Genomic DNA, 26,810 nt, shown 5'->3' with positions numbered 1-26,810 from the left:
TTACTGGGCGGACATAGAGACTTTTTAGTGCTGCGAACGCCGTCTGGAAATCCTCTGCGTCTTCGATGAAAGAGAAAATCTCCGTGCTTAACCTCGAGTGCAGGACCTGTAGTTTTTGGTCTTCTGTGACCCGGCCGGTGGCCGTTCTGAGGTAGGCCTCAAAACAAGTCTGCCAGTGCTTGAAAGCTGCTGCTGCGTTCACTGCGTGGGGGCTGATCCTCAGGCATTCCGGGATGATCCTGAGCTCCATAGTCCTTTTTAGTCACGCTTAATAAATTGTAGCGCACAAAGACTCCGAGAGACGAATAGAGTGAAGTCGATGAGGCTTTATTAAGCGTGACTGTTCCCCCGCAGCTCGATAGTAGACTGCCTGCGGGGGAGGACTCCAGGTACTTATACTCCGCCTTCAGGGCGGAGCTAAAGGTCAACGTCCAACCAGGACCCGGGATCTGTCAGCCAATGACATCATGGCTTCACAGTCCCACATGACCCCTAATGCATACTACCACAATGGGCTGCGTCCAAACACGAAGTTGGTCTTAATAATGTGCCTCCAGTTCTCATTAAGGTTAAGTCCGGTGTGCCCCTGCCCTCCATTTCTCAGTACCCTATTCGCCCTGACGCTGGGGAAGGAATCTCCAGCATGATACAGTCCTTCCTTCAACAGGGAATTTTGGTTCCGTGCCAATCGCCCTGTAACACTCCTATTCTTCCGGTTCCTAAGGTTGGGCGGCCGTCTGAATGGCGTTTGGTCCAGGACCTCTGCCGTATCAATCAGATCGTTGAACCCTTGCATCCCCTGGTCCCGAACCTGGCTACAATCCTCAGTAATATCCCGCCTGAGGCAGCTGTCTTTACCCTTGTGGACTTACAACACGCCTTTTTTGCCATACCCCTTGCCGCTGAATCCCAGTATTTGTTTGCCTTCACATTCAAAGGGCACCAGTACACTTGGACTAGGCTACCGCAAGGTTTCATTCATTCACCGACACTCTTCTCACAGGCACTGCACTCCCAATTAGCTACTTTGACACCCCCGGGGGAATCTACTATTATACAGTATGTCGATGACTTACTCCTTGCTAGCCCTGACTTTGCTTCTAACGAACGCGACTCCATTTATCTGCTCACCCGTCTCCATTCCTGGGGATATGTAATACCACCTAATAAAGTACACAAAGGACAGAGGTAGGTTAAATTTCTGGGCGTTCTGATAAGCGCTACTGAACGTTCCCTTACGCAGGATCGTATTACTCCCATTTTGCAAACCGCACTTCCTACCTCGCCAAAGCAGATGAGAGCCTTTTTAGGTTTAGTGAACTTTTGCAGACAATGGATTCCGAATGTTACTGCTCATACCAAGGAGATTACTCCTTATTCCTCCCAGAATTCACCCCTTAAGTTTGAACTACCCGATTTAGCACAGCAATCTTTTGTTACTCTCAAGAACGCGCTGGCTTCCGCCCCGGCTCTAGGACGACCTCTTTATGACAGGCCCTTCCAGTTGTATGTTAATGTCCTTGACCTATGTGCCACGGGTGTCTTGACACAGGAACATGGTGACCAACGCCGTCCGGTTGCCTATTATTCTACTAAATTGGATCCAATAGCTTGTGGTTTGCCCCCCTGCATTCAAATTCTCACTGCTGTACATGTGTTAGCTCAGGCAGCCTCTAATCTAACCCTTCATCAGCCCGTGCATGTGTATACCTCACACTCTGTTGTGGCTCTCCTTACATCTCAGCAGACCCAGCATCTGACACAGGCCCGCTTGAGCCGATACGAGGTCTCACTATTACAGAACCCATATCTGTCTTTCCATTACTGTTCCACTTTAAATCCCGCAGCATTCCTCGAACATCCCCCTGATGTACTTGTTGATCCACCACATGATTGTTTGCTTAGGAATCACTTCCTTACCGCACCTCGTCCCGATTTAACTGACCACCCTCTTGATAATCCTGACCTCACTTTTTATGTTGATGGCAGTTCTTCTATTTCCCAAATGGGTGTCCCGCAATCGGGATATGCCATTGTTACAGATACTGACATTCCGGAAGCAGCTGCTTTCCAGATTCCAGTCTCAGCGCAGAAAGCTGAGCTATTCGCCCTTACTAGAGCTTGTGTTCTGGCCAAAGACCAAAGTGCGAATGTGTACACAGACTCTAGGTACGCTTTTGGTGTCACCCACGATTTTGGCCGCCTCTGGCAGCAACGTGGTTCCTTACCTCTGCAGGCTCTCCCATTCTAAATGCTCTTTGGGTTAAAAATCTCCTCGTTGCTATTCAACTTCCTCGTCAATTGGCTATCATTAAATGTGCTGTGCACACTTTCGGGGACACTCCTGTGCAATTAGGAAACGCCCGTGCTGATTCAGCCGCTAAGGCAGCGTCTGCATCAGCCTCTATGATTGTTCCCGCAGGGGGTACACAGGCTTTAAATCAGCTACCTATTCTAGCAAAAAAGGGCATGCCAGAGTTAGCTGAAATTCAAAGGTTACAGAGGGACGTCTCTGATTCTGAGCGCACACTATGGAAGTCAATGGGGTGTTCGCACTCGTTGACACAAAACCTCTGGCTTACTCCAGTAGGTCAAGTTTGTGTTCCAGATTCGTTATTGCCGATACTTATTATTTGCATTCTTGTACACATCTTGGCAAGGAGGGAATGGTACAGCTACTTTTGAAAACTTGGTGGCACCCAGATCTGAATACAGCAGCACAAATGCGGCTGGATCGATGTCTTATTTGCATGAAAAATAATAAGGGTAAAGGCATTAAATGCCCTCCCGGAACAACCCCCTTGCCAGATGGTCCTTTTGCCTGCATACAGCTTGATTTTATTGAATTACCTAAAGTACAATGCTATAAATATTGTTTAGTGATCGTTGATGTATTTAGTAAATGGATTGAAGCCTTCCCCACCACCAACTGTACTGCACATACGGTGGTAAAATTACTATTGACAGAAATTATTCCCCGATTTGGGATTCCCAGAATGATGAGCTCAGACAATGGAACACATTTTGTGGCTCAAATCAATTCTGAATTATGCGAAGCACTCAAAATTAAACAACAACTGCACTGTGCGTATCATCCACAGGCAGCAGGAATTGTAGAAAGAGCAAATGGGACCTTAAAAGAAAAATTATCTAAATTGACCGAAGAAACTGGATTAAATTGGCTAAAGATATTGCCTTTGGCACTATTTCACATGAGGGTTACTCCACATTCGCGGTCCGGACTGTCAGCTGCAGAGATAGTCTACGGTCGGCCAATGAGGACTCCCTGGGATGCCCATGAAGAACCCCTAGAGGGAGTAGACCTCCACGTTATGGGAGATAAAATGCTGAGTTATTTGAAGCAATTAACATTTTCTTTAAAGTTTCTCCACTCGCAGGTAAAACAGGCCCATCTCCCAGCAGCAGCCGGAACAAAGATCCCTCGATATCCAGTAGTCAAACCAGGAGACTACGTGCTGATAAAGAATTGGGACAGAGAGAAGTTAGGGCAACGCTGGAGCGGCCCTTTTCAAGTATTGCTGACTACACCGACTGCCGTTAAACTCGAAGGACGTTCGAGTTGGGTACACCTATCGGATTGTAAGAAGATTGGTTCCAGCCCCAACGAGCACGCAGAATGAGGATCTTCATTATCACATTTGGACTATTTGGACTAATTGGTCTTAATGGCCATTCGACAGTAGGCGAACAAACTGACCAAGAGCTGCGTGCTAATAGCTTTCTATATATGTCATATATTTATGCTGACAGATTGAATGTCAGTAACTGTTGGGTTTGTACCCGTATCCCCATCTATTCCAAGGAGGGGCTACCTCTCCAATCACTCCCATTCCACTTAGCAGAAACATTTGAGTGGATACTGCGTGAAAACCGAACACAGGGGTTCGGTGGAGATATGAAAATTTGGAGATCGGCTGGCTATGGGATGACTAGATTTTTAGCCTGGTATCAACCTGGATATCCCCATGTTTCGAATCCCCCTGCCCTTACCATCCCATCGAGCACTGCGCAAGGATCCCTATGTTTTAGTAAATCAGGAGAAGGACCATCAATGGGGCAGAGTAGGTGTAATCTTACAACTGAATGGCAGGGACCGATACCAAACATCTCCAACAAGGGTATGTTTGTTCTTGATTGGTCCAGGGTGTGGAATAAAACATCAAATAGCTCATGGACGCAGAATTCCCAGGTACCCTGGATGACAATGGCTGAGAATTTTACGGCCTATAACGGGACCTATTTCATATGTGGCACTAAAGCATACTCCTGGCTTCCCAGAAATTGGACAGGGTCCTGTTATCTGGGATATGTCGTACCCTGCATACACCACCTACTCTCCTTTAAACAACACTCCTCACGAATCAGAAGGACCATTAGTAAAACCGAGGAGTTCTTTATGATCGCCTTTCCACAATACGGAACAGGCAAGGCAGCAAACAAACTGATCCTTATGGCCTCGGCATTGGAACAACTGTCGAACATAACAGCAGCAGAATCCAGGGCAACCGGACGGGCACTAGCCGAGGTCTCGGCTGAGCTGGTGGCTGTCCGGACTGTGGCATTACAAAATCGAATGGCTCTGGATTATCTGTTAGCCTCGCAGGGAGGAACGTGTGCCATTATAGGTCAGGAATGCTGTACTTATATCCCAGATGCCTCTGAAAATATTACCAACCAAGCTGACCATATAAGAAGACAGGCGGATCAACTACAAGAAATTGGCCAAGAATTTCACAATTATAACCCACCAGGTTGGTTAGGTTGGCTGGGACACGGATTGTTCGATTGGATCTTTAAGGCCTTCATATTATTACTATTATTACTATTAGCAATAGGATTGCTTGGATGCTTGTGTCAATGTATTTACACCCGTCTCCTGAATATCCCTATTTGAACAAATTGAGTGGTTGTCCTGATGGGACAACAGGAGGGAATGTGAAAGTGTACAAACTCAGCAATAGCATGATGGGAAAAATAGCCAACTTATGTAACCAAGTGTAAGACAGCTGTGTCAGCTAAGTGCCAAGTTCAGACCCTGACAAACTAGACAAAGCTAAGAATCCACATAATCGTATCATACAAGGCCAGAAGAGAGAAAATAGTGCGTGACCTTAGTAAAACCTGATAACAAATCCACGATCTAGGAATGTCCTAATAACACAACCTCCTCATGACCTAGGTCCATCTGCGTCAAGGCATCATGAGGGCAGAGGTGAAAAACAAAATAGGACCACGTCTTAAATCCTCTAAAGACAAAATACTGCAAATAAGCCGAGTCAGGGTCTTTCCATGACAACATGTTTGATCAGAAGTTATGACTGTATTGACATTTTTGAACAAGGTCTGTTTTTGTAAAATGATACAGCTTTTGTATAAATATTGAACGTTTTCACCATGTCTTTGCGAGCTTGAGAAAGAATGAGCAGGTTTACCTTAACAGCTCTCTCTCTCTCTAACCTGTAGCCATCGGCATGCAGACTTTGGTCAATAAAGACAAAGTTATTTATTTCGAAACAGAGTTGTAAAGTCGTTTTCTTCACAGTCTTGAAGTAGGAAAATTTTTAAAAGACGACACACACATGGGGGTAATACAGTACGGAAATCCTCACATGGGGGTAATACAGTGGGGAAATCTGCACATGGGGTAATACAGTGGGGAAATCCTCACATGGGGCTAATACAGTGGGGAAATCCTCACATGGGGCTAATACAGTGGGGAAATCCTCACATGGGGCTAATACAGTGGGGAAATCCTCACATGGGGCTAATACAGTGGAGAAATCCACACATGGGGGTAATACAGTGGGGAAATCCTCACATGGGGGAAATACAGTGGGGAAATCCTCATTTGGAGGTAATATGGTGGGGAAACTCTCATAGGGGGTAATACAGTGGGGAATTCCTCACAGGGGGTAATAGTGGGGAAATCCTCACATGGGGTAATACAGTGGGGAAATCCTCACATGGGGTAATACAGTGCGGAAATCCTCATATGGGGGTAATACAGTGGGGAAATCTGCACATGGGGTAATACAGTGGGGAAATCCTCACATGGGGCTAATACAGTGGGGAAATCCTCACGTGGGGCTAATACAGTGGGGAAATCCTCACATGGGGCTAATACAGTGGGGAAATTCTCACATGGGGTAATACAGTGGGGAAATCCTCATATGGGGGTAATACAGTGGGGAAATCCTCACATGGGGTAATACAGTGGGGAAATCTGCACATGGGGTAATACAGTGGGGAAATCCTCACATGGGGCTAATACAGTGGGGAAATCCTCACATGGGGCTAATACAGTGGGGAAATCCTCGCATGGGGCTAATACAGTGGGGAAATCCTCACTTGGGGCTAATACAGTGGGGAAATCCTCACATGGGGCTAATACAGTGGAGAAATCCACACATGGGGGTAATACAGTGGGGAAATCCTCACATGGGGCTAATACAGTGGAGAAATCCACACATGGGGGTAATATAGTGGGGAAATCCTCACATGGGGGAAATACAGTGGGGAAATCCTCATTTGGAGGTAATGTGGTGGGGAAACTCTCAAAGGGGGTAATACAGTGGGGAATTCCTCACAGGGGGTAATAGTGGGGAAATCCTCACATGGGGTAATACAGTGGGGAAATCCTCACATGGGGTAATACAGTGCGGAAATCCTCATATGGGGGTAATACAGTGGGGAAATCCTCACATGGGGTAATACAGTGGGAAACTCCACACATGGGGGTAATACAGTGGGGAAATCCACACACGGGGGTAATACGGTGGGGAAATCCTCACAGGGGGTAATACAGTGGGGAAGTCCTACCAGGAGGGTAATACAGTGGGGAAATTCTCACGTGGGGTAATAGTGGGGAAATCCACACATGGGGATAATACAGTGGGGAAATCCTCACATGGGGATAATACAGTGGGGAAAACCTACCAGGAGGGTAATATAGTGGGGAAATCCTCACATGGGGGTAATATAGTGGGGAATTCCTCATATGGGGTAATACAGTGGGGAAATCCTCACAAGGGGGTAATACAGTGGGGAAATCCTCACAGGGGGTAATACAGTGGGGAAGTCCTCACAGGGGGTAATACAGTGGGGAAATCCTCACATGAGGGTAATACAGTGGGGAAATCCTACCAGGAGGGTAATACAGTGCGGAAATCCTCACATGGGGCTAATACAGTGGGGAAATCCACACATGGAGGTAATACAGTGGGGAATTTGTCACATGGGGGTAATACTGTGGGCAAGTCCTCACATGGGGTAATACAGTGGGGAAATCCTCACATGGGGTAATACAGTGGGGAAATCCACACACGGGGGTAATACGGAGGGGAAATCCTCACATGGGATAATACAGTGGGGAAATCCTACCAGGAGGGTAATACAGTGGGGAAATTCTCACATGGGGTAATAGTGGGGAAATCCACACATGGGGGTAATACAGTGGGGAAATCCTCACATGGGGTAATACAGTGCAGAAATCCTCACATGGGGTAATAAAGTGGGGAAATCCTCACAGGGGGTAATAGAGTGGGGAAATCCTCACATGGGGGTAATATAGTGGGGAAATCCTCAAATGGGGTAATACAGTGGGGAAATCCTACAAGGAGGGTAATATAGTGGGGAAATCCTCACATGGGGGTAATATAGTGGGGAATTCCTCATATGGGGTAATACAGTGGGGAAATCCTCACATGGGGGTAATACAGTGGGGAAATCCTCACATGGGGGTAATACAGTGGGGAAATCCTCACATGGGGGCAATACAGTGGGGAAATCCTCACAAGGGGGTAATACAGTGGGGAAATCCTCACATGGGTTAATACAGTGGGGAAATCCTCACAAGGGGGTAATACAGTGGGGAAAACCTCACATGGGGGTAATACAGTGGGGAAATCCTCACATGGGGGTAATACAGTGGGGAAATCCTCACATGGGTTAATACAGTGGGGAAATCCTCACAAGGGGGTAATACAGTGGGGAAATCCTCACAAGGGGGTAATACAGTGGGGAAATCCTCACAGGGGGTAATACAGTGGGGAAATCCTCACAGGGGGTAATACAGTGGGGAAGTCCTCAAAGGGGGTAATATAGTGGGGAAATCCTCAAATGGGGTAATACAGTGGGGAAATCCTACCAGGAGGGTAATATAGTGAGGAAATCCTCACATGGGGGTAATATAGTGGGGAATTCCTCATATGGGGTAATACAGTGGGGAAATCCTCACATGGGGGTAATACAGTGGGGAAATCCTCACATGGGGGTAATACAGTGGGGAAATCCTCACATGGGGGTAATACAGTGGGGAAATCCACACATGGGGGTAATATGGTGGGGAAATCCTCACAGGGGGTAACACGGTTGGGAAATCCTCACATGGGTGTAATACGGTGCGGAAATCCTCACATGGGGATAATAGTGGGGAAATCCACACACGGAGGTAATACAGTGGGGAAATCCTCACATGGGGGTAATACAGTGGGGAAATCCTCACAAGGGGGTAATACAGTGGGGAAATCCTCACAGGGGGTAATACAGTGGGGAAATCCTCAAAGGGGGTAATATAGTGGGGAAATCCTCAAATGGGGTAATACAGTGGGGAAATCCTACCAGGAGGGTAATATAGTGAGGAAATCCTCACATGGGGGTAATATAGTGGGGAATTCCTCATATGGGGTAATACAGTGGGGAAATCCTCACATGGGGGTAATACAGTGGGGAAATCCTCACATGGGGGTAATACAGTGGGGAAATCCTCACATGGGGGTAATACAGTGGGGAAATCCACACATGGGGGTAATATGGTGGGGAAATCCTCACAGGGGGTAACACGGTTGGGAAATCCTCACATGGGTGTAATACGGTGCGGAAATCCTCACATGGGGATAATAGTGGGGAAATCCACACACGGAGGTAATACAGTGGGGAAATCCTACCAGGAGGGCAATACAGTGGGGAAATTCTCACATGGGGCAAAAGTGGGGAAATCCACACATGGGGGTAATACAGTGGGGAAATCCTCACATGGGGTAATACAGTGGGGAAATCCTCACATGGGGTAATACAGTGGGGAAATCCTCACATGGGGGTAATACAGTGGGGAAATCCTACAAGGAGGGTAATATAGTGGGGAAATCCTCACATGGGGGTAATATAGTGGGGAATTCCTCATATGGGGTAATACAGTGGGGAAATCCTCACATGGGGGTAATACAGTGGGGAAATCCTCACATGGGGGTAATACAGTGGGGAAATCCACACATGGGGTAATACAGTGGGGAAATCCTCACAAGGGGGTAATACAGTGGGAAAATCCTCACAGGGGGTAATACAGTGGGGAAGTCCTCACAGGGGGTAATACAGTGGGGAAATCCTCACAGGGGGTAATACAGTGGGGAAATCCTCACAGGGGGTAATACAGTGGGGAAATCCTCACATGGGAGTAATACAGTGGGGAAATCCTACCAGGAGGGCAATAAAGTGGGGAAATCCTCACATGGGGGCAATAAAGTGGAGAAATCCTCACACGGGGGTAATACAGTGGGGAAATCCTCACAGTGGGTAATACAGTGGGGAAATCCTCAAAGGTTGGGGTAATATGTTGGGGAAATCCTCACAGGGGGTAATAGAGTGGGTAAATCCACACATGGGGGTAATACAGTGGGGAAATCCTCACATGGGGGTAATACAGTGGGGAAATCCTCACAGGGGGTAATACAGTGGGGAAATCCTACCAGGAGGGTAATACAGTGGGGAAATCCTCACATGGGGTAATACAGTGGGGAAATCCACACATGGGGGTAATACAGTGGGGAAATCCTCACAGGGGGTAATACAGTGGGGAAATCCTCACATGGGAGTAATACAGTGGGGAAATCCTCACATGGGGGCAATAAAGTGGGGAAATCCTCACATGGGGGCAATAAAGTGGGGAAATCCTCACATGGGGGCAATAAAGTGGGGAAATCCTCACACGGGGGTAATACAGTGGGGAAATCCTCACAGGGGGTAATACAGTGGGGAAGGCCACTAATATTATGTTAATGTGTGGTAAGAGGGTTCACGACCTTTCATGGCAGGAACCCGCACCATGTTGAAGCCCTCTCAGCTGCTTATCCTGTGCCGTGTCCTGCTGCTTCACTCAAGCTGGACGGCCTGGCCCTCATTGGCCTTCTAGCGTCGATACCCCGCCCGTCACTCTTCATTGGACAGAGAACCTGTCTCCGTGCAAATGATGGGGGTGCCTTTGAATGGCCGCCCTGGGAGGGAGGGCTGGGGGGTGGAAACAGCCCCATCTCCTGTTTCCCGCCACCGGGGGGAGAATTTAGCCCCATGGTGTTCAAATCGCGGTGACACACATCCCTGTTTCAGTGTTTGCATAGGCATGCAAAATATAAAACGACAAACCTCAACAATTATTAAAATGGTTTAATCGGTCATTCATTCCCTTCACCCTGATAATATTTCGGTTCAAATTGAAATCAGAAGCTTATTTGTTGATCCATCAAAATCCAGCATGTTTACATGACACTAAAAACAGAGAATCCAAATGCACAGAAGTGGGACAAGTGATATTGACTATCCTCCCCTCCAGTCTAAATTCATGGGGCGCGATTCTCCAATCGTGGGAGTGCGCCGTCGTGAACGCCGTCGCGTTTCACGACGGCGCGAAACGGGCGCGGGCACTAGCGATTCTGGCCCCCATAGGGGGCCAGCATGGCGCTGGAGCGGTTCACGCCGCTCCAGCCTCACTTCCTGGCGCGCACTGGGTGGCTTTACGGAACGCGCCGGCCCCCACGCAAGATGGCCCGGGGGTTCTGGGGCCGGACACAACAAAGTAGGGCCCGGGGGGGGGGGGGGGGGGGGGGGGGGGGGGCCAGCCCGCCGATTGGTGGGCCTCGATAGCGGGCCAGACCCCATCGGAAGCCCCCCCCTCAGGGACGGAGCCCCCCTCCCCCCACAGGCCCACTGACCCTTCGTGCAGAGTTCCCGGCGGCAGCAACCAGGTGTGGGTGGCGACGGCAGGACTCTGCTTTTTCCGCTCAGCTGCTCGGCCCATGTGGGCCGGAGAATTGGCGGCCCGGCCGCGGACAGCGGCCTGTGACCAGCGCCGCGCCAAACACGCCGGTGCAAATGGCGCCAATTCTCTGCACCCCGGAGAATCGCGCGCCGGCGTCGGGACGGCGTGGCGCGGTTGCGACGATTCTCCGGCCCGGCGCGGGGCTGAGAGAATCGCGCCCATGGACTGGGAGGAATACAGAATCTTTGATTTATTCAGATTGAGTTATCCTTTCGCCAGTTGCAGAGATATTCATGGGAATGATTTACATTTGCTCTAATCTGGCTTTCTCTTCATCTGATTCCTCGTTCCACACCAACATCGCTTGCAGCAATAGGAGCAGCATTTAATCATCAACCACACGGAGACCATCACAGAGACAAGAAGCACACCAAAGACATCCAGGCTGTGGTACTGAACCCAATTGAGGTCGTGAGCTGCGGGGCGCAAATGCTCTGCCCCTCTGTGTCTCATCACAAATTCCACCCAATGGATAGAGAGCTCCAATGGGCTGACAGAACGGTCCTTGTGCAATGCGGACAGCTTCATCATGGTTTCTTTGTATCTAAGGCGGGAAAAGAAAGTCAAAGTTCATTTTAAATGGCTAGGAACACAGTGAGACAGTGTTGAATAGGCCATGGCCAAGGGCAGCACGGTGGTGCAGTGGTTAGCACTGCTGCCTCACGGCGCCGAGGTCCCAGGTTTGATCCCGGCTCTGGATCACTGTCTGTGTGGAGTTTGCACATTTTCTCTTGTGTTTCTGTGGGTTTCGCCCCCACAACCCAAAGGTGTGCAGGGCAGGGTAGGTGGATTGGTCATGCTAAATTGCCCCTTAATTAGAAAAATGAATTGGGCACTCTAAATTTTTTTTAAAATAGGCCATGGCCTAAGGGGTTTATCAAGATGAAAAGGGGGAATCGAAGGGGCATAGTTTCTGAATGAGTGGTCGCCCAGTTAAGAGGATGATGAGGGGGAATTTCTTCATTCAGAGGGTCAGGGATTACAGGGCGAAGGGAGGACAATTGGGATGAGAAACATGATCAACCATGATTGAATGGCAGAGCAGACTCGATGGGCCGAATGGCCAAATTCTGCTCCAAATCTTAAGGTCATTACTCCTGGAATTCTCTATAGAGTGGAGCGGAGGTTGTGACATTGGATATTTTCAAGGCTGAGGTAGATAGATTTTTGAACTATGGTTGAGGGAGAAGTGGAGGACGGGGTATTGTCAAAGGTACGGGAATCAGGAAAGTGGAGTTTAGGCCAAGATCAGATCAGCCTTGAGCCAAGATCTTCTGGCATCACCGTGGCGGGTTTTCCCGTCGCAGAGGCAGCGATCCATTTAATTCTTTGTTGATTTTGCAGGACTGGGTGTACCCGCCAGTGGAGAGGCTGGAAAATCTCACCCACGAGCTTATTGAATGGCGGAGCGTGCTTGAGAGACCATGTGGCTTGCCCATGCTCCTTGTTCATATGCCTTATTCACAGTGATGCAGAGAGAAGAGACAGCTAAATGAGAGAGTACTACTGCCTATCAGAACCAGAGGTCTACCAGGGAATCAGATTTAGACACAAATATAAATTGATTTCTGCTATGGAACCGTACCATTCAAACTTAGGATGTGTGGGAAAGGGAACTGGGACCTAGTTCTTAACACATATATTTCTTCATGGACAGGGAAAAGTGCTGTATTTTGGTGGCACTCGATGATATTTGATTTACTTCACTGCAAAGAGACAGCTTTCATTATATTCAAAGCAGTTATTGTCAATCTGTTTGATTCAAGAGGTCCAAATTCTCTTGCAATTAAATCAGTAAGTCCATCTTTGCAGAGCATGTATGGCCCATCTGCTGTAGCTCAATTATTACCTCCAAGATGGATGGTTGTGGGTTGAAGTCCCAGGGAAGATACTTGAAGAACGTAATCCAAACTGACACCCCAACGCCAATACTAAGGGAATGCTCCAAAGCAAAAAGTGCCGTTTTTCAGATGAGATGTTAAACCGAGGCCCTGTCTGCCCTATTAGGGATGACGGTGTTTGAAGGAGGACTGGGGAGTTTTCCCTGGTCTCCTGGCCAAGATCTAGCCCTCACCCACAAGCACCCAAAAAACATGATCTGGTCATTATCACATTGCTGTGTGTGGGATCTTGCTGTGTGTAAATTGGTTTTCGTCTTTCCTACAACACAACAGTAAGTGAACTTCAGAAGTACGTCAAGGGGATACTCTGAGGTGATGAAAGGCCCAAACTGAATGCAAGTCAGGCAGTTTATCCCACATCCATCACTGGATTAGCAGAAATATCCTTCAACTAATTATTGGGAAGATCAAGATCACCGGACTAGATATTCTGGTCGCGACACCGGTTGACATCGCCACGGGTGGGAGGTTAAAAGTCAACGGCGCTCCAGATTTTCCCATTCTTCCTGCGGCAATCCGCCACCCGCCCCTCCTCCCCCACCTTCGGTTGGACTTTACCGGCCGTTCCCGCCGGTGGCATCTTCCAATCCTGCTGACGGTGAACCCCCTCCGCGAACTCCCGGGGGGGTGTTGCATGCAATGGGGAAACCGGTTGACAGCGGCAGGACCAGAAGAATCCGCCGCCAGCCAGTGGCGGGTTGTCTCTGCGCCTCAAAACACATCACAATGGTGCAGCGGTTAGCACTGCTGCCTCATGGCGCCGAGGTCCCAGGTCCGATCCCGGCTCTGGGTCACTGTCCGTGTGGAGTTTGCACATTCTCCCCGTGTTTGCGTGGGTTTCGCTCCCACATCTCAAAGATGCACAGGGTAGGTGGATTGGCCATGCTTAATTGCCCCTTAATTGGAAAAAATGAATTGGGTACACTAAATTTATTTAACACACGGCCTGGGACTGTGGAAAATCCCGCCCACTGTCTTTCGTCTGTTCTCAGCTCCCTTCCCCAGCAACCTTGCTCGTTCCACTCCTTGAAAACCATCTGAGGTTGGACCAGATTTTTTTCATTGCAGTGTTAATGTAAGCCTACTTATACAATAAGTTGGGTACTCTAAATTTTTAAAAAATTATTAATTTTTGGAGTGTGGGCTTCGCTGGCTAGGCCAGGATTTATTGCCCATCGCTAATTGTCCTTGAGAAAGTGGTGGTGAGCTGTCTTCTTGAACTACTGCAGCCCCTGTTGTGTAGATACACCCACAGTGCTGTTAGGGAGGGAGTTCCAGGACTTTGACCCAGCGACACTGAAGGAACGGCGATATATTCGGGTACACGGAGATAGAATTCAGAATGTCCAATTCACCTAGCAAGCACGTCTTTCGGGACTTGTGGGAGGAAACTGGAGCACCCGGAGAAAACCCACGCAGATACAGGGAGAACGTGCAGACTCCGCACAGGCAGGGACCCAAGCTGGGAATTGAACCTGGGACACAATGCCAACCATTGTGCGTGGCCAATCCACCTAACCTGCACATCTTTTTGGGTTGTGTGGGTGAGACCCACGCAGACACGGAGAATGTGCAAACTCCATACGGACAGTGTCCTGGGGCCGGGATTGAACCCAGGTCCTCGGTGCCGTGAGGCAGCAGTGCTAGCCATTGTGCCGCCATGATGCCCTACCCAAAATGAATAAATGTAAGTTGTTTTTGAAAAATAAATTTAGAGTGCCCAATTCTTTTTGTCCAATTAAGGTGCAATTTAGCATGACCAATCTACCTACCCTGCACATCTTTGGGTTTGGGGGTGAGGCCCTTGCAGATATGGGGGGAGCGTGCAAACTCCACATGGACAAAGACCTAGGGGCTGGGATCGAATCTGGGTCTTTGGCACCGTGAGACAGCAGTGTTAACCACTGCACCACCATGCTGCCCAATAAACGCAAGTTGTTGTTCTTGGAGTCGTTAAGATAAGAATGGAATCATTAGTTTTACTAACCTGGTATCATTGATAACTGTGTTCAATGCGTTAACTAGATCGTGAGTGCTCAGAAGTTCTATTTGCAGTTTGACACCAGCACCACGATTCACCATGTGGTCTACGTTATATCCTTGGTCGCCAAACAATGGTAACATGACAGATGGTACACCACTACAGATGGCCTCATAGATTCCATTGGTCCCGCCATGGGTGATAAAGGCTCGCGTTTTGGGATGTCCTGGGTCATGGAAGATGGAACAATAATGACTGAGATTCTTTGAAAGCTCGACTATGCATTTATTTTTATTTTAAAATATTTTTATTGAGGCAATTTGTATATACATTAAGCACAAACCAACACAAGAGTATGAACAAACAGAAACCTCATAACAAATAAATAACTACCCAAACAACCCAACCTCCCCGCTATTCCCCTCCTCCCGCCCTGCCTTTCCCCTTTTAACTCCTTTATCATCCCCCCCCCCCCCGTTGACACCTTAATTTTCCTTGAAAACGTCGATGAACGGCTTCCATCTCCAGGCAAACACATCAACTGACCCTCTTAAGGCGAACTTTATTTTCTCCAAATTTAGGAATTCCACCAGGTCGCTCACCCACACCCCCGGCTTTGGAGGCTCCAAGTCCCTTCACTCCAGCAAAATCTGTCTCCAGGCTCCAAAACATTGGCCTCTCTCGCCCCCCAGACTCCCGGATCTTCTAACGCTCCAAATATCGCCACTTCAGGACTCGGGGCCACCTTCACTTTCAGCACCTCGGACCTTACATCCATGAACCCCTGCCAGAACCTTTCCAGTTTCGAAAATGCCCAAAACACGTGAACATGGTTTGCTGGTCTCTGCCCACACCTGTCCTTCACCCCCTCAAAGAACCTGCTCCTTCAAGCTGCCATCATATCCGCCTTATGCACTACCTTAATCTGGATAAGGCTAAGTCTAGCGCACAACAAAGATGCGTTCACCCTCCCCCAGTTCCTCCTCCCACTTCCGTTTGACTTCTCCTATCGTGGCTCCCTCCCAGTCCATGAACTCCTTGTAAATCTTGGACACATTACCCTCACCAATGCTTGCTTTCGATACCATCTTATCCTGTAGCCCCGGGGCCGGCAGATCGGGAAAGGACGGCACTTGTTTAATCATATAATCCAGTACATAGGACATAGAACATACAGTGCAGAAGGAGGCCATTCGGCCCATCGAATCTGCACTGACCCACTTAATCTCTCACTTCCACCCTATCCCCGTAACCCAATAAACCCTCCTAATCTTTTGGACACTAAGGGCAATTTAGCATGGCCAATCTACCTAACCTGCACATCTTTGGACTGTGGGAGGAAACCGGAGCACCCGGAGGAAACCCACGCAGACACAGGGAGAAAGTGCAGACTCCACACAGACAGTGACCCAGCAGGGAATCGAACCTGGGACCCTGGTACTGTGAAGTCACAGTGCTAGTCACTTGTGCTACCGTGCTGCCCCTGTACCAATAAGTATCCAAACCCGTTCCCACTGGGCAGCTCATGTTCTCCCTCCAAATTCCTCTAAACTCAAAAAATTGGCCCCCACAAACGGGTTCCCAAACCGCTCAACCCCTGCCCGTTGCCAACCCCGAAACCCCGCATGCAACACCCCCGGTGCAATTCTATGATTACCACAAATTGGTATCCACAACAAGGCACCTTCCAACCTCAAATGCTGCAGCCATTGTCCCCTTATCCGCAGGGCCACCACCACCATCGGCCTCGCGAAGCACTTGGCCAGCAAGAACAGCAGAGGCGCGGTCAACAATGCCCCTAAACAGGGACGAACGGTGGTGCAGTGGTCTCAGTGCCTCACGGCGCCGAGGTCCCAGGTTCGATCCCGGCTCTGGGTCACTGTCTGTGTGGAGTTTGCACATTTTCCTCGTGTTTGCGTGGGTTTCGCCCCCACAACCCAAACATGTGCAGGGTAGCTGGATTGGCCACGCTCAATTGGCCCTTAATTGGAAAATATGAATTGGATACTCTAAATTTATAAAATAAATAGTGTGTTTCTTGCAAAAAGGCCACTTTCGACTTCAAGCTCCTCAAGTGCACAAACGTACGCGACCATTTGACTGGCCCATTCAGCCCACTCACATTCCATGTGACCAATTGGTTGGGGGGCAACACACTCCTCGCCCCTGCGAATCAACTATATCCCTTCTTGGGCCAGCCCCCGGCCCGTGCCACTCGGCCCTCCAGACCCACCCTCGGATGTCCACCGTCACCACCTCCTTTCCTGCTGTGCCACAGCGGCCAAACCCTTGTCAGCAGCCTCCGTTCACCCCCTCCCCTGAACAAAACAACAACCCCATCCCCCTCTACTTCACTAACCACCTGGCCACCCCCCACTGGGCTCCCGTGAACTAGGCCGCCCAGCTAGCCTAGCAGCTCCCACCCATGGTGCCAAATCACCTTACCCCCCCCCCCCCATTGATTCCCCTCCCCCCCATTCGCTCACCTCCATAACACAAACAGCAATGTAATAAGAAAAAGGTACACTCACCCTCCATGCTCCCCAAACATCCTGCCACAGAACCCAACAAAACATCTCAAAGAAGAGGTACTCCCCTAACCAACAAACCAAAAGGCAACAAAGCGGATGCTTTAGTGGAAAAAGGTGTAGAGGTGATCTAGGAAAGTTTAAATTCCACTGGTGGTGGTGGTGGATGGATCCATGGAGCAGAAGTGGGTCGAGACGAAGGAGTTGTTGCAGCAAGAAATTCTTTGTGCGGCACAGGTCAAGATGGCAGAGGGTAAAAGGTCAGCCCTGCCTGCCCAGTGGTCAACGGAGCAGATGGTGGACTTCTTAAATGAGAAGTTCACCTGGCAAAGGAGGGAGGCCCAGGAGGACCCAGCTAAGGTAGTGGACCCGCTAAAAGCTGGAATTGATCGGGTGGAACAGAGGCTGGAGTCCCAGGGCCAGGCTTTTCGGAAAGTGGAGGAGGTGGTGTGGGAGCACGGGGAGTAGCTTACCTGGTTGGCGGCCGAGATTGGGGTGATGCGGGAGACCCAGAAGTGGTTACAGGATAAGGTAAAGAACGAGTGGTGAAGATCAAGGAGAAATGGGAAGCAGAGTTGGGAGGGGAGATCAACTGGGGAGTATGGTGTGAGGCACTGCGTAGGGTAAACGGGACCTCCTCCTGTACAAGGATGAGCCTGATACAGCTTAAGGTGGTGCACAGGGTGCATATGACTCGGGTGAGAATGAGTGGGTTCTTTCAGACGGTAGCAGATGAGTTAGAGAGGTGTGAGGGGGCCAGAGAAACACACGCACATGTTTTGGGGTTGTGAAAAATTGGAAAGATTCTGGGCAGGAGTGTTCGCGGTCTTAGCCAGGATAGTGGAGGAGGAGGTGGACCCTTTGGTGGCGATATTTGGGGTTTCAGAGAAGCCGGAGCTCATGGAGAGGAGGAAGGCCGATGTTGTGGCCTTCGCCTCTCTGATTACACGGCGGCAAATTTTGCTGGAGTGGCAGTCGGTATCGCCACCGGGGTAGCAGCTTGGTTGGGTGACCTGTACGATTTCCTGCGGTTGGAGAAGATAAAGTATGAGTTAAGGGGCACTGCAGAGGGGTTTGAGAAAAGGTGGCAGACGTTTGTAAGCGTGTTCGAGGAGCTGTTCATCGCATGGTGGGGATAAAAAAGGAAAAAACATTGTACAGACTGTATAGTTGATTGCTGGGAAGCATGTTTCCTGGGGTGTTAATTTGCTGTAACCTGTTTTGATACATGTTTGTAATAAAATACATGTTTTAAAAAAAGGAGAAGGTGGAAGATCTGGAGAACCGCTCTCGGAGACAATACTTAAGCATCGTGAGGGTGCCCGAGGGCATCAAGGGAGCGGACGCTGGTCCGTATTTAGCCAAGATGCTGGAAAGATTATGGAGGAGGGGGCCTTTGACCAGCCCTTAACCGGCGCATAGGGCGCTGATGAGGAAGCTAGAGGTGAACGGGATTGCTCGATAAGGAGAAGATATTGTGGTGGACAAGGCAGACGAGGCGGTGTATCTGGGAAGATAATGACGTTCGGGTGTACCAGGACCTGGGCGCAGAACTGCCGAACAGGAGAGCACAGTTTAATTGGGTGAAGGCTACCCTCTTTAAGAGAGAGAGTTCAGGATGCTGTACCCGGCCCCTCTGGGTGACTCACAACGGCCGAGAACATTATTTTGGGACACCAGAGGAGGCAACGGAGTTTTTAAGAGACAATGGACTGGCAGGAGGAAGTGTTTTTTTCCTTTATTCTTTAACAGGCAAGGCTGGCATTTGTTCCCCATCCCTAATTGCCCTTTAGTTGAGTGGCGTTTTAAGAGTCAACCACATTGCTGTGTGTATGGAGTCACATGTAGGCCAGACAAGGATGGCAGATTTCCTTCCCTAAAGGGCATTAGTGAACCAGATGGGTTTTTACGATAATCGACAAAGGCTTCATGGTCATCATTAGACTTTTAATTGCAGATATTTATTGAATTTAAATTGCACCATCTGCCATGGTGGGATTTGAACCAAGGCCCCCTGAGCATTACCCTGGGTCTCTGGATTACTAGTCCAGCGACAATACCACTGCACCATCTCCCAGATGTTTGTTTTCTCTGCTTTTTCGCCTTTTGTTTGTTGGTTAGGGGAGAACCTCTCCTCTTTGAGATGTTTTGTTGGGTTCTGTGGCGGTATGTATGTTCGGGGAGCGTGAAGGGTGAGTGCATCTTTTTCTTATTTAATTGTTGTTTGTGCTAAGGAGGTGTGCGAGCGGGGGGGGGGGGGGGCGGGGAGAATCAGTGGGGGGTAGGAGGTTTAGACGCCATGGGTGGGGGTTGCCAGGCTAGCTAGGTGGGCTGGTTAATGGGTGAGCCGTGGAGGGTGAGCAGGTGGTTAATGTAGTAGAGGGGGATGGGGGTGTTGTTTTTTTTTTTTTCTCACTGAATCCGTACTCTGGAAAATCAGGCTAAAGATCTGGGGTCAGGGGTTCCAATCATGATTGTCATCAACAAATCCATCTGGTTCACTAATTCCCTTTAGGGGAGGAAATCAGCTGTCCATACCTGGTCTGACCTACATGTGACGCCAGACCCATCGCAATGTGATTTACTCCTAATTGCCCCTCTGAAATGGTCGAACAAGACACTCAGTCTAAGGGTAATTAGAGATGGGCAATAAATGTTGGCCTTTGCCAGCGACGCCCACATCCCATGAAAGAAAAATTTTAAAAAAAATAATGAGAGCTGCAAAAACAAAATGAGATGCTTCAACCAGCGTTTCCAAGATGTAGAAGAGATTTGTGGGTGGGGGGGAAATGTAGATTATCCGCTCCTGTTTCCGGGGCACAGCAGGAATTCCTGATTCCCAAAATGTGGCTTCCGCCTGCGGGATTTCCCATTCTAATTGTCCCCGCCCACTGCAATGGCAGTGGGGTGGAGTGGGGTGGGGGTGGGGGCAGTCCCAAAGGGGGCGGGGGGGGGGGGGGGGGGGGGAGTGCAGTTCCAGAGGTGGGGAGATGCAATTCCCTAGGGGACGGGGTGCAGTTCCATGGGGGGGGGTGCACCGCCATAGCTGGCGTGGGGGGTGGGGGGGGGGGGGGGGGGGGGGGGGGAGAGGGGAGTAAGGTGTGCTGGGGTTGAGGTTGGGGTTTCTATTTTTATTGGGCTCCCCGATCTTTTGATGCCGAAGTTGCAGGCCAGCGTGACGCATGGGACCAGCCCCTTAATTTATTTTATAGGTCCCTAACGATGCGGTGGAAAAAGTCGACATTGGGGCCGATAGCACTTTATAATTGCGAGTTCTTGCTTCAAACTCTAAGTTGGCAGCATGAGCAAGCTCCAATATCGACCCATTAGTACCAATGCCTTAATCACTGCCTGCCAGTGGAAAGCAAGGAAGATCCCAATGTCAATTCCTGAAACAGGCCAAGCCTTGCATTCACCAGTGGGAAAAATGATAATTAAACCAAGCTTACTGCCAATTAGTCGGGCATACTTGCTAAGTCTGAATAATGATATCTTACCCATTAGATCGTTCTGTGGGAGCCATTCTACTAGTTTTGTATTTGGTGCCAGTGTAGTAGGCGGCAGTCCAGTATATCTCCACAGGACCTTTTGGAGGAGAGACACGAGTGCTGGGTTACCAGAAAGGGACAGGTAAAGGTGAGGCAGCAAATGGGAGAGAGTAAATTAGAAAAGTCACATAATAGAGTCATTATGGCTCAGATGGAGACCATTTGGCCCATCAACTCAATGCTGGCTTTCTGTAAAGCAATCCAGTCAGTCCCTTGTCCCACTTTCCATAGCTCTGGAGATGAATTGGCAATTTATCATGGCCCATCCACCTAACCTGCACATCTTTGGAATGTGGGAGGAAACCCACGCAGTCACGGGAAGAACGTGCAGACTCCGCACAAACAGTGACCCAAGCCGGGAATTGAATCTGGGACCCTGGAGCTATGAAGCAGCAGCGCTAACCACTGTGCTACCGTACCGCCCTCTCATGACTCTATTCACGCCCGTTCCCTAAACTCCCCTCAAATCTTGCCCCATATCGTAAACCTGTGCCACCCTGGTCCTTGTACCATCAGCCAATGGGAACAGCATTTCTTCTTCCCCCTCACCCAAACCTCTCCTAATCTTGTCCACCTTGATCAAATCTACCCTCAATCTCCTTCGTTCCCAAGGAAAACAACCCCAGCTTCTCCAACCCTAATCTTGGAGCTAAAATCCCTCATCCCTGGAACTACTGTGGTAAATCTCCTCTGCACCCTCTCAAGGACCCCCTCAAGAGAAAGTGAAGAGATAAGGAAACTAAATTGTCTGATTTTAAAAGGTATACAGGAACTGAGAAACCCGAGGCTGTTAGGAAGCAAATCTTTGAAGGTGGCAGGACAAGTTGAGAAGACTGTTAAAAACATCTTATTTTTAAAGCAATAAAAACTCTTATCCATTCCCTCTCCACTTGCACACAACCAACCTGTGGTGTGACCACCTCTTTGAACATGCCAGACATGGTAGCTCTCAGCCTCGGGGATGCGCCACAGTGACTCCAGCCGCCACTCAAGTTCCGAAACCCGGAGACAACGTTTTGCAGCTGGTGGCACTTGAGGTGCATTTGCCAGTCTGGGTCACATTTGCCCACGACTCCCCACATGCCACAGGATGGGTATTCCAGGTGGCCATGCCACAGTTTAAGATTACTTTGGGACTATTTACTGCAAACTGAAGGCTCAAAAGTAAAGTGGACTTATCACCATCTCCGATGTCGAAAACTCAGTTACTTAAGGATTATGTAAAACTTTAATGTTTTTCTGTAAACCAGCTATTTGCATAGTTATGTGTCAATTGATTACTTTTTCAATTAATTAATTTTCATGAATAAACCCTATTATTCCCAATAAGCTTCACTGTTGCTTCTACAACAACTTTACCTTCCCCCCCCCCCCCCCCCCCCCGCACCACACTCTATGCAGCCTCCAGGTCCACTTAGAACTAATTGACTCTTTTATTGATGAATTAGAGTCACAGAGTTCCACAGCACAGAAAAGGCCCTTCGGCTCATTGCATCTGCACCATTTAAAAACAACCACCTAACTATTCTAATCCCTTTTCCCAGCACCTGGCCCAATGCCTCGTCTGCCTTGGCATCGCAAGTACATATCTAAATACTACTTAAATGTTACGTGTGCCTCTGCCTCCACCATCCTTTCAGGCAGCGAGTTCCAGAATTCCACCACCCTCGGAGTGAAAACGGTTTTCCTCAACTCCCTTCTAAATCTCCTGACTCTTGCCGTAAATCATTGCCCCCTGGTTAGTGTTGCCTGCACCAAGGGGATAGGTTTCTTCCCCTCTACTCAATCTATGTCCCTCATAATTTTATGCATTAAACTATTCTGGTTGGCTGAAGACTGTGACTACAACGACCTTCAGTCAATACTCAAGGGGCCGAAGGCCGAATTGGTATCAGAGTGGCTGACAATGCTCTTTCAGACATACTACCGGCCAAGGTACGTCTGACTCCTATTTCTGCTCAGCAATCTACTGTCTCAATTATCTTCTGTGAGGTGTGGGAGGAAGGGGCTGACTATTAGATTTGGGGTGTGAATGCGATTCCGGTCAGCTGGATTTTGAATGAGCATTCATGAAGTGCAAAGGAAGTAAATGTGATTCCTGGGGTAGCACGGTGGCGCAGTGGTTAGCACTGCTGCCTCACGGCGCTGAGGGCACAGGCTCGATCGCAGCCCCGGGTCACTGTCCCGTGTGGAGTTTGCACATTCTCCCCGTGTCTGCGTGGGTTTCACCCCCATAACCCAAAGATGTGCAGCGTTGGTGGATTGGCCACGCTAAATTGCCCCTTAATTGGAAAAAATGTAAAAAAGTTAAACGTGATTCCCAACATAGAGCACCCTGCCATGAACGTCAGGGGGGGGGGCGGGGAAGATTGTCCAACTGTTCCCACTGGCGGGATCTTCTGGTCATGCTGACGTGACTCCTCCCCTCCCACCCGCTGTGGATTCCTGGCGACGGAGGATGTGAATAACAGGAAACCCCACTCAAGGTGGCGGGACGGGTGGTAGAAAATCACGCCCTATAACTTATTTTCCTGTTAGCGGAAAACTGACTTTCCCTATCACTCAAAAGTTTGTTCCCTAGTCTGACATGAGTAATGCCATTGGTGATGAGGACCTTCCCACCTGCCCATCAGTGAAGGAGCTTTTAATGTATGTTATATAGGTTGGCGAGATAACATCGCCATCTTTGGGCATCTTCTGGTCCCCCCACTGTCAATGGGCTTTCCTATTGTTTGCAGCCTCCACCTTCGGGAAACGCATGGAAATATTCAGCCCTGCGGTTTTAAATCTTCTTTTAGTTAGTACACAGCTTCATCTTTTCACTCACTGACCTTTTTTTTTTTTTAAATAAATTTAGAGTACCCAATTCATTTTTTCCAATTAAGGGGCAATTTAGCGTGACCAATCCACCTACCCTGCACATCTTTTGGGTTGTGGGGAGAATGTGAAAACTCCACACAGGCAGTGACCCAGAGCCGGGGTCGAACCTGGGACCTCGGCGCCGTAAGGCAGCAGTGCCAGCCACTGTCCTACTCACTGACCTTCTGAGGAATTTTTCCCAAAGCATCTGCGATACGATTAGATATCTCAAGCGGCAATTCCGAAACCATTGAGCCGAGCGAGAAGATTACAACACCGTGCTCTCCAGAACTGCTCATAAACTCTTCAAATTCCTAGGGCACACAAAATGGAGCTTTATTTAACAGTGAAGGTTATAACTGATGTACCGTCAATTACCACGAGATGAGAATGGTGAAACAATCGAGGCTTTATTGCACAAGATGTTGTGTCTCCTGCAGCTGGAACCAGAATGGGAGCAGCGCAGGAGAGCATACACTTTTATACGCCGCCTGCTGGAGGAGCCATCAGGCTGGGATTTACTGTGGTACCTGTAATACAGGGTGTGGTGGTCACCACAGTTTTATGTATCAAATGATGCCTGGGGTTCTTCTCATACTACACTCAGTGGGTCCCTAACTATGTGGACAAGGCCCGCCCACTCATCCACTCCACAGTTTTCCCCCTGACGGCCGAGGCTCACCAGGCTTCAACCGTATCAAGACCGACATCGCCAAGGCCGCGATGCACGCGGTCGACGAGACGCTTCCCTTCCAAGTAGAGAGCGATGCATCAGACGTCGCTCTGGCCACCACCCTCAACCAGGCAGGCAGACCCATGGCATTCTTTTCATGCACCCTCCATGCCTCCGAAATTTGGCACTCCTCCATCGAGAAGCCATAGTAGAAGCTGTGCGGCATTGGAGGCATTACCTGGCCCGCAGCAGATTCACTCTCCTCACTGACCAACGGTCGGTTGCCTTTATGTTCAATAACACACAGCGGGGAAAGATCAAAAATAATAAAATCTTGAGGTGGAGGATCGAGCTCTCCACCTACAATTACGAGATTTTGTATCGCCCCGGTAAGCTCAACGAGCTCCCCGGTGCCCTATCCCGAGGTACATGTGCCAGCGCACAAGTGGACAGACTCCGGGCCCTACACGATGCTCTCTGTCTGCCAGGGGTCACCCGGTTCCTTCACTTCATAAAGACCCGCAACCTGCCCTACTCTATTGCGGAGGTCAGGACTATCACCAGGGACTGCCAGGTCTGCGCAGAGTGCAAATCGCATTTCTACCGGCCAGACCGCGTGCATCTAGTGAAGGCCTCCCGCCCCTTTGAACGCCTCAGCGTGGATTTCAAAGGGCCCCTCCCCTCCACCAACCGAAACACGTACTTCCTTAACGTGGTCGACGAATACTCCAGATTCCCCTTCGCCGTCCACTAGTAACACAATGTGTTACTAGTGGTGTTTACCACAATAACTGAAATACTTTCTTTTACTTTTGTTTCTGCAATTATTCCAAATACCGATAGAAGCTGAAAGAGTGTTGGATTTGTTTTAGGTGTTGCATCTATTTGTCCAATGTGCTTTCCTACCTGTGATAAAGGCTGCCTGTCCCTGCAGTTGATGCCTCCAACTAGCACCATATTTGGCATCAGAGGTCTCGGGGACTCAAATACGAAATCGTACCGCATCAACCAGATGGAAGTCTGGCTCAGTAGTTGGACCAGCGTCACTTCTCGCTGGAGGAACCTGGTGGCCAGCTCCTCAAAGGGAGAATATATAAACCAGCACAACATCGGCTGTAAGAACGCAACCAGGACATTTTTAGTCCTTTGCAGGAAGTTCATTCGATCGGTGTTCCCGGAGAAAAACCTTGGCACGTAGGAGAATGGTTGGGGACACTGTGTGGACAAATATTCCAGGCTGCAAGGAATTCCTCGCAGCAAGTTGACAGTGGGCAGCGACAGATAGTCCGCAACAATCGCGCCACATGGAACAAAAGGGTCAGTCAGTAAAGCGTCAAACTTTCTCTCAACCAGCTCCTGCATCAGCTCCGTGTTGTACAGCAGGCTCTCGCAGGTAGCTAGAAAGAACTGCCGAACTTGACCTGCCCTTTGAAAACCAACCCTGATTCTTTCGAATAAAGGCATGGCGGTGAAGCCGGTTGGTTTGATGCTGTCCATGTCGTCCCTGTTGTAAGGCACTGGGAATATTTTTGTTGTGTAGTAAGGGGACCGATCCATTTTCATGTTCACCTCGGGCACAACGACCACCACATTGTGGCCTCGTCTCCCAAGTTCGTCCATCAGAACTTTCAGGGTCAACCAGTGACTGCCGTCCACGGGCACCACGAGGAGGTCCCCACTTTCAGTCACCCTCCACAGGGACGTGAGAACAAACAGCAGACATCCCACCACATGCAGACTGCGAGAGGTGGAAGTCATTTTGCAAACTAAAAGACTCCTTTCAAACAATTCAATAGCTGCGCAGAGCCTATTCCAGGCGGTGCTGGCTGGCGGACTTCCAACACAAACTGGAATCAACTCACTGCCAATTGTGACAAAGTGCAGAGAGAGTTGTTTGGGATTGTTGTAATCTCAGACGTACAAGCAGCCTCCTTGGTTTTAACCGTTTGTGCACAATTCAATACAGTTCCCAGAATTGTTTAAAAAAAAGCAATGGGTGCTGGTCTAGGATTTGTGGGTGTTTCTTAAAGACATGTGTAATTATATTATACAATGCGTTTGCAAATAATTCGCAAGATAAAGATTGAGAGCAACAAGGTGGACCTTATTACCAGAATCAACCCGAAGGGTTAATGATTAATGGGGGTGTTCCCTCAGAAATACACCTATGATTAGTTTCAAAGCTAAAAGTGTTAGCCACACCTGGGGTT

At 49.2% G+C, this 26,810-nt stretch overlaps 1 protein-coding gene across 2 annotated transcripts; it reads right to left on the bottom strand.

Annotated features, from left to right (window-relative positions):
• Positions 1–10,440: 10,440 nt before the first annotated feature.
• LOC140394708 (UDP-glucuronosyltransferase 1A1-like) lies at positions 10,441–26,549 on the bottom strand. Of its 2 annotated transcripts, XM_072481945.1 has the most exons (5): positions 25,507–26,543; positions 24,110–24,241; positions 21,018–21,105; positions 14,999–15,218; positions 10,441–11,654 (listed from the first exon to the last, which is right to left on the bottom strand). In XM_072481945.1, exons 1-5 carry the CDS (start codon positions 26,356–26,358, stop codon positions 11,366–11,368), a joined length of 1,581 nt encoding a protein of 526 aa, XP_072338046.1. In that variant the 5' UTR covers positions 26,359–26,543; the 3' UTR covers positions 10,441–11,365. The 2 variants fall into 2 exon arrangements, with proteins under 2 accessions (XP_072338046.1, XP_072338047.1); XM_072481946.1 differs by lacking the exon at positions 24,110–24,241 and having other exon boundaries at positions 25,507–26,549.
• Positions 26,550–26,810: the final 261 nt, after the last annotated feature.

The sequence above is a fragment of the Scyliorhinus torazame genome, chromosome 2 (assembly GCF_047496885.1).
Source record: "Scyliorhinus torazame isolate Kashiwa2021f chromosome 2, sScyTor2.1, whole genome shotgun sequence".
NCBI classification, from domain to species: Eukaryota; Metazoa; Chordata; class Chondrichthyes; order Carcharhiniformes; family Scyliorhinidae; genus Scyliorhinus; species Scyliorhinus torazame.
This window is presented reverse-complemented; position numbering and strand designations above follow the sequence as displayed.

What these genes read in the sequence shown, in the direction of transcription:
- LOC140394708 (XM_072481945.1), bottom strand. Translation starts at nt 26,358, where the DNA reads ATGACTTCCACCTCTCGCAGTCTGCATGTGGTGGGATGTCTGCTGTTT. An exon ending in CCCACAGAACGATCTAATGG is followed by an intron (nt 15,219 to 21,017) that starts GTAAGATATCAT and finishes TCCATGACCCAG; the next exon opens with GACATCCCAAAACGCGAGCC. An exon ending in ACAGTTATCAATGATACCAG is followed by an intron (nt 11,655 to 14,998) that starts GTTAGTAAAACT and finishes TTCCCGCCTTAG; the next exon opens with ATACAAAGAAACCATGATGA.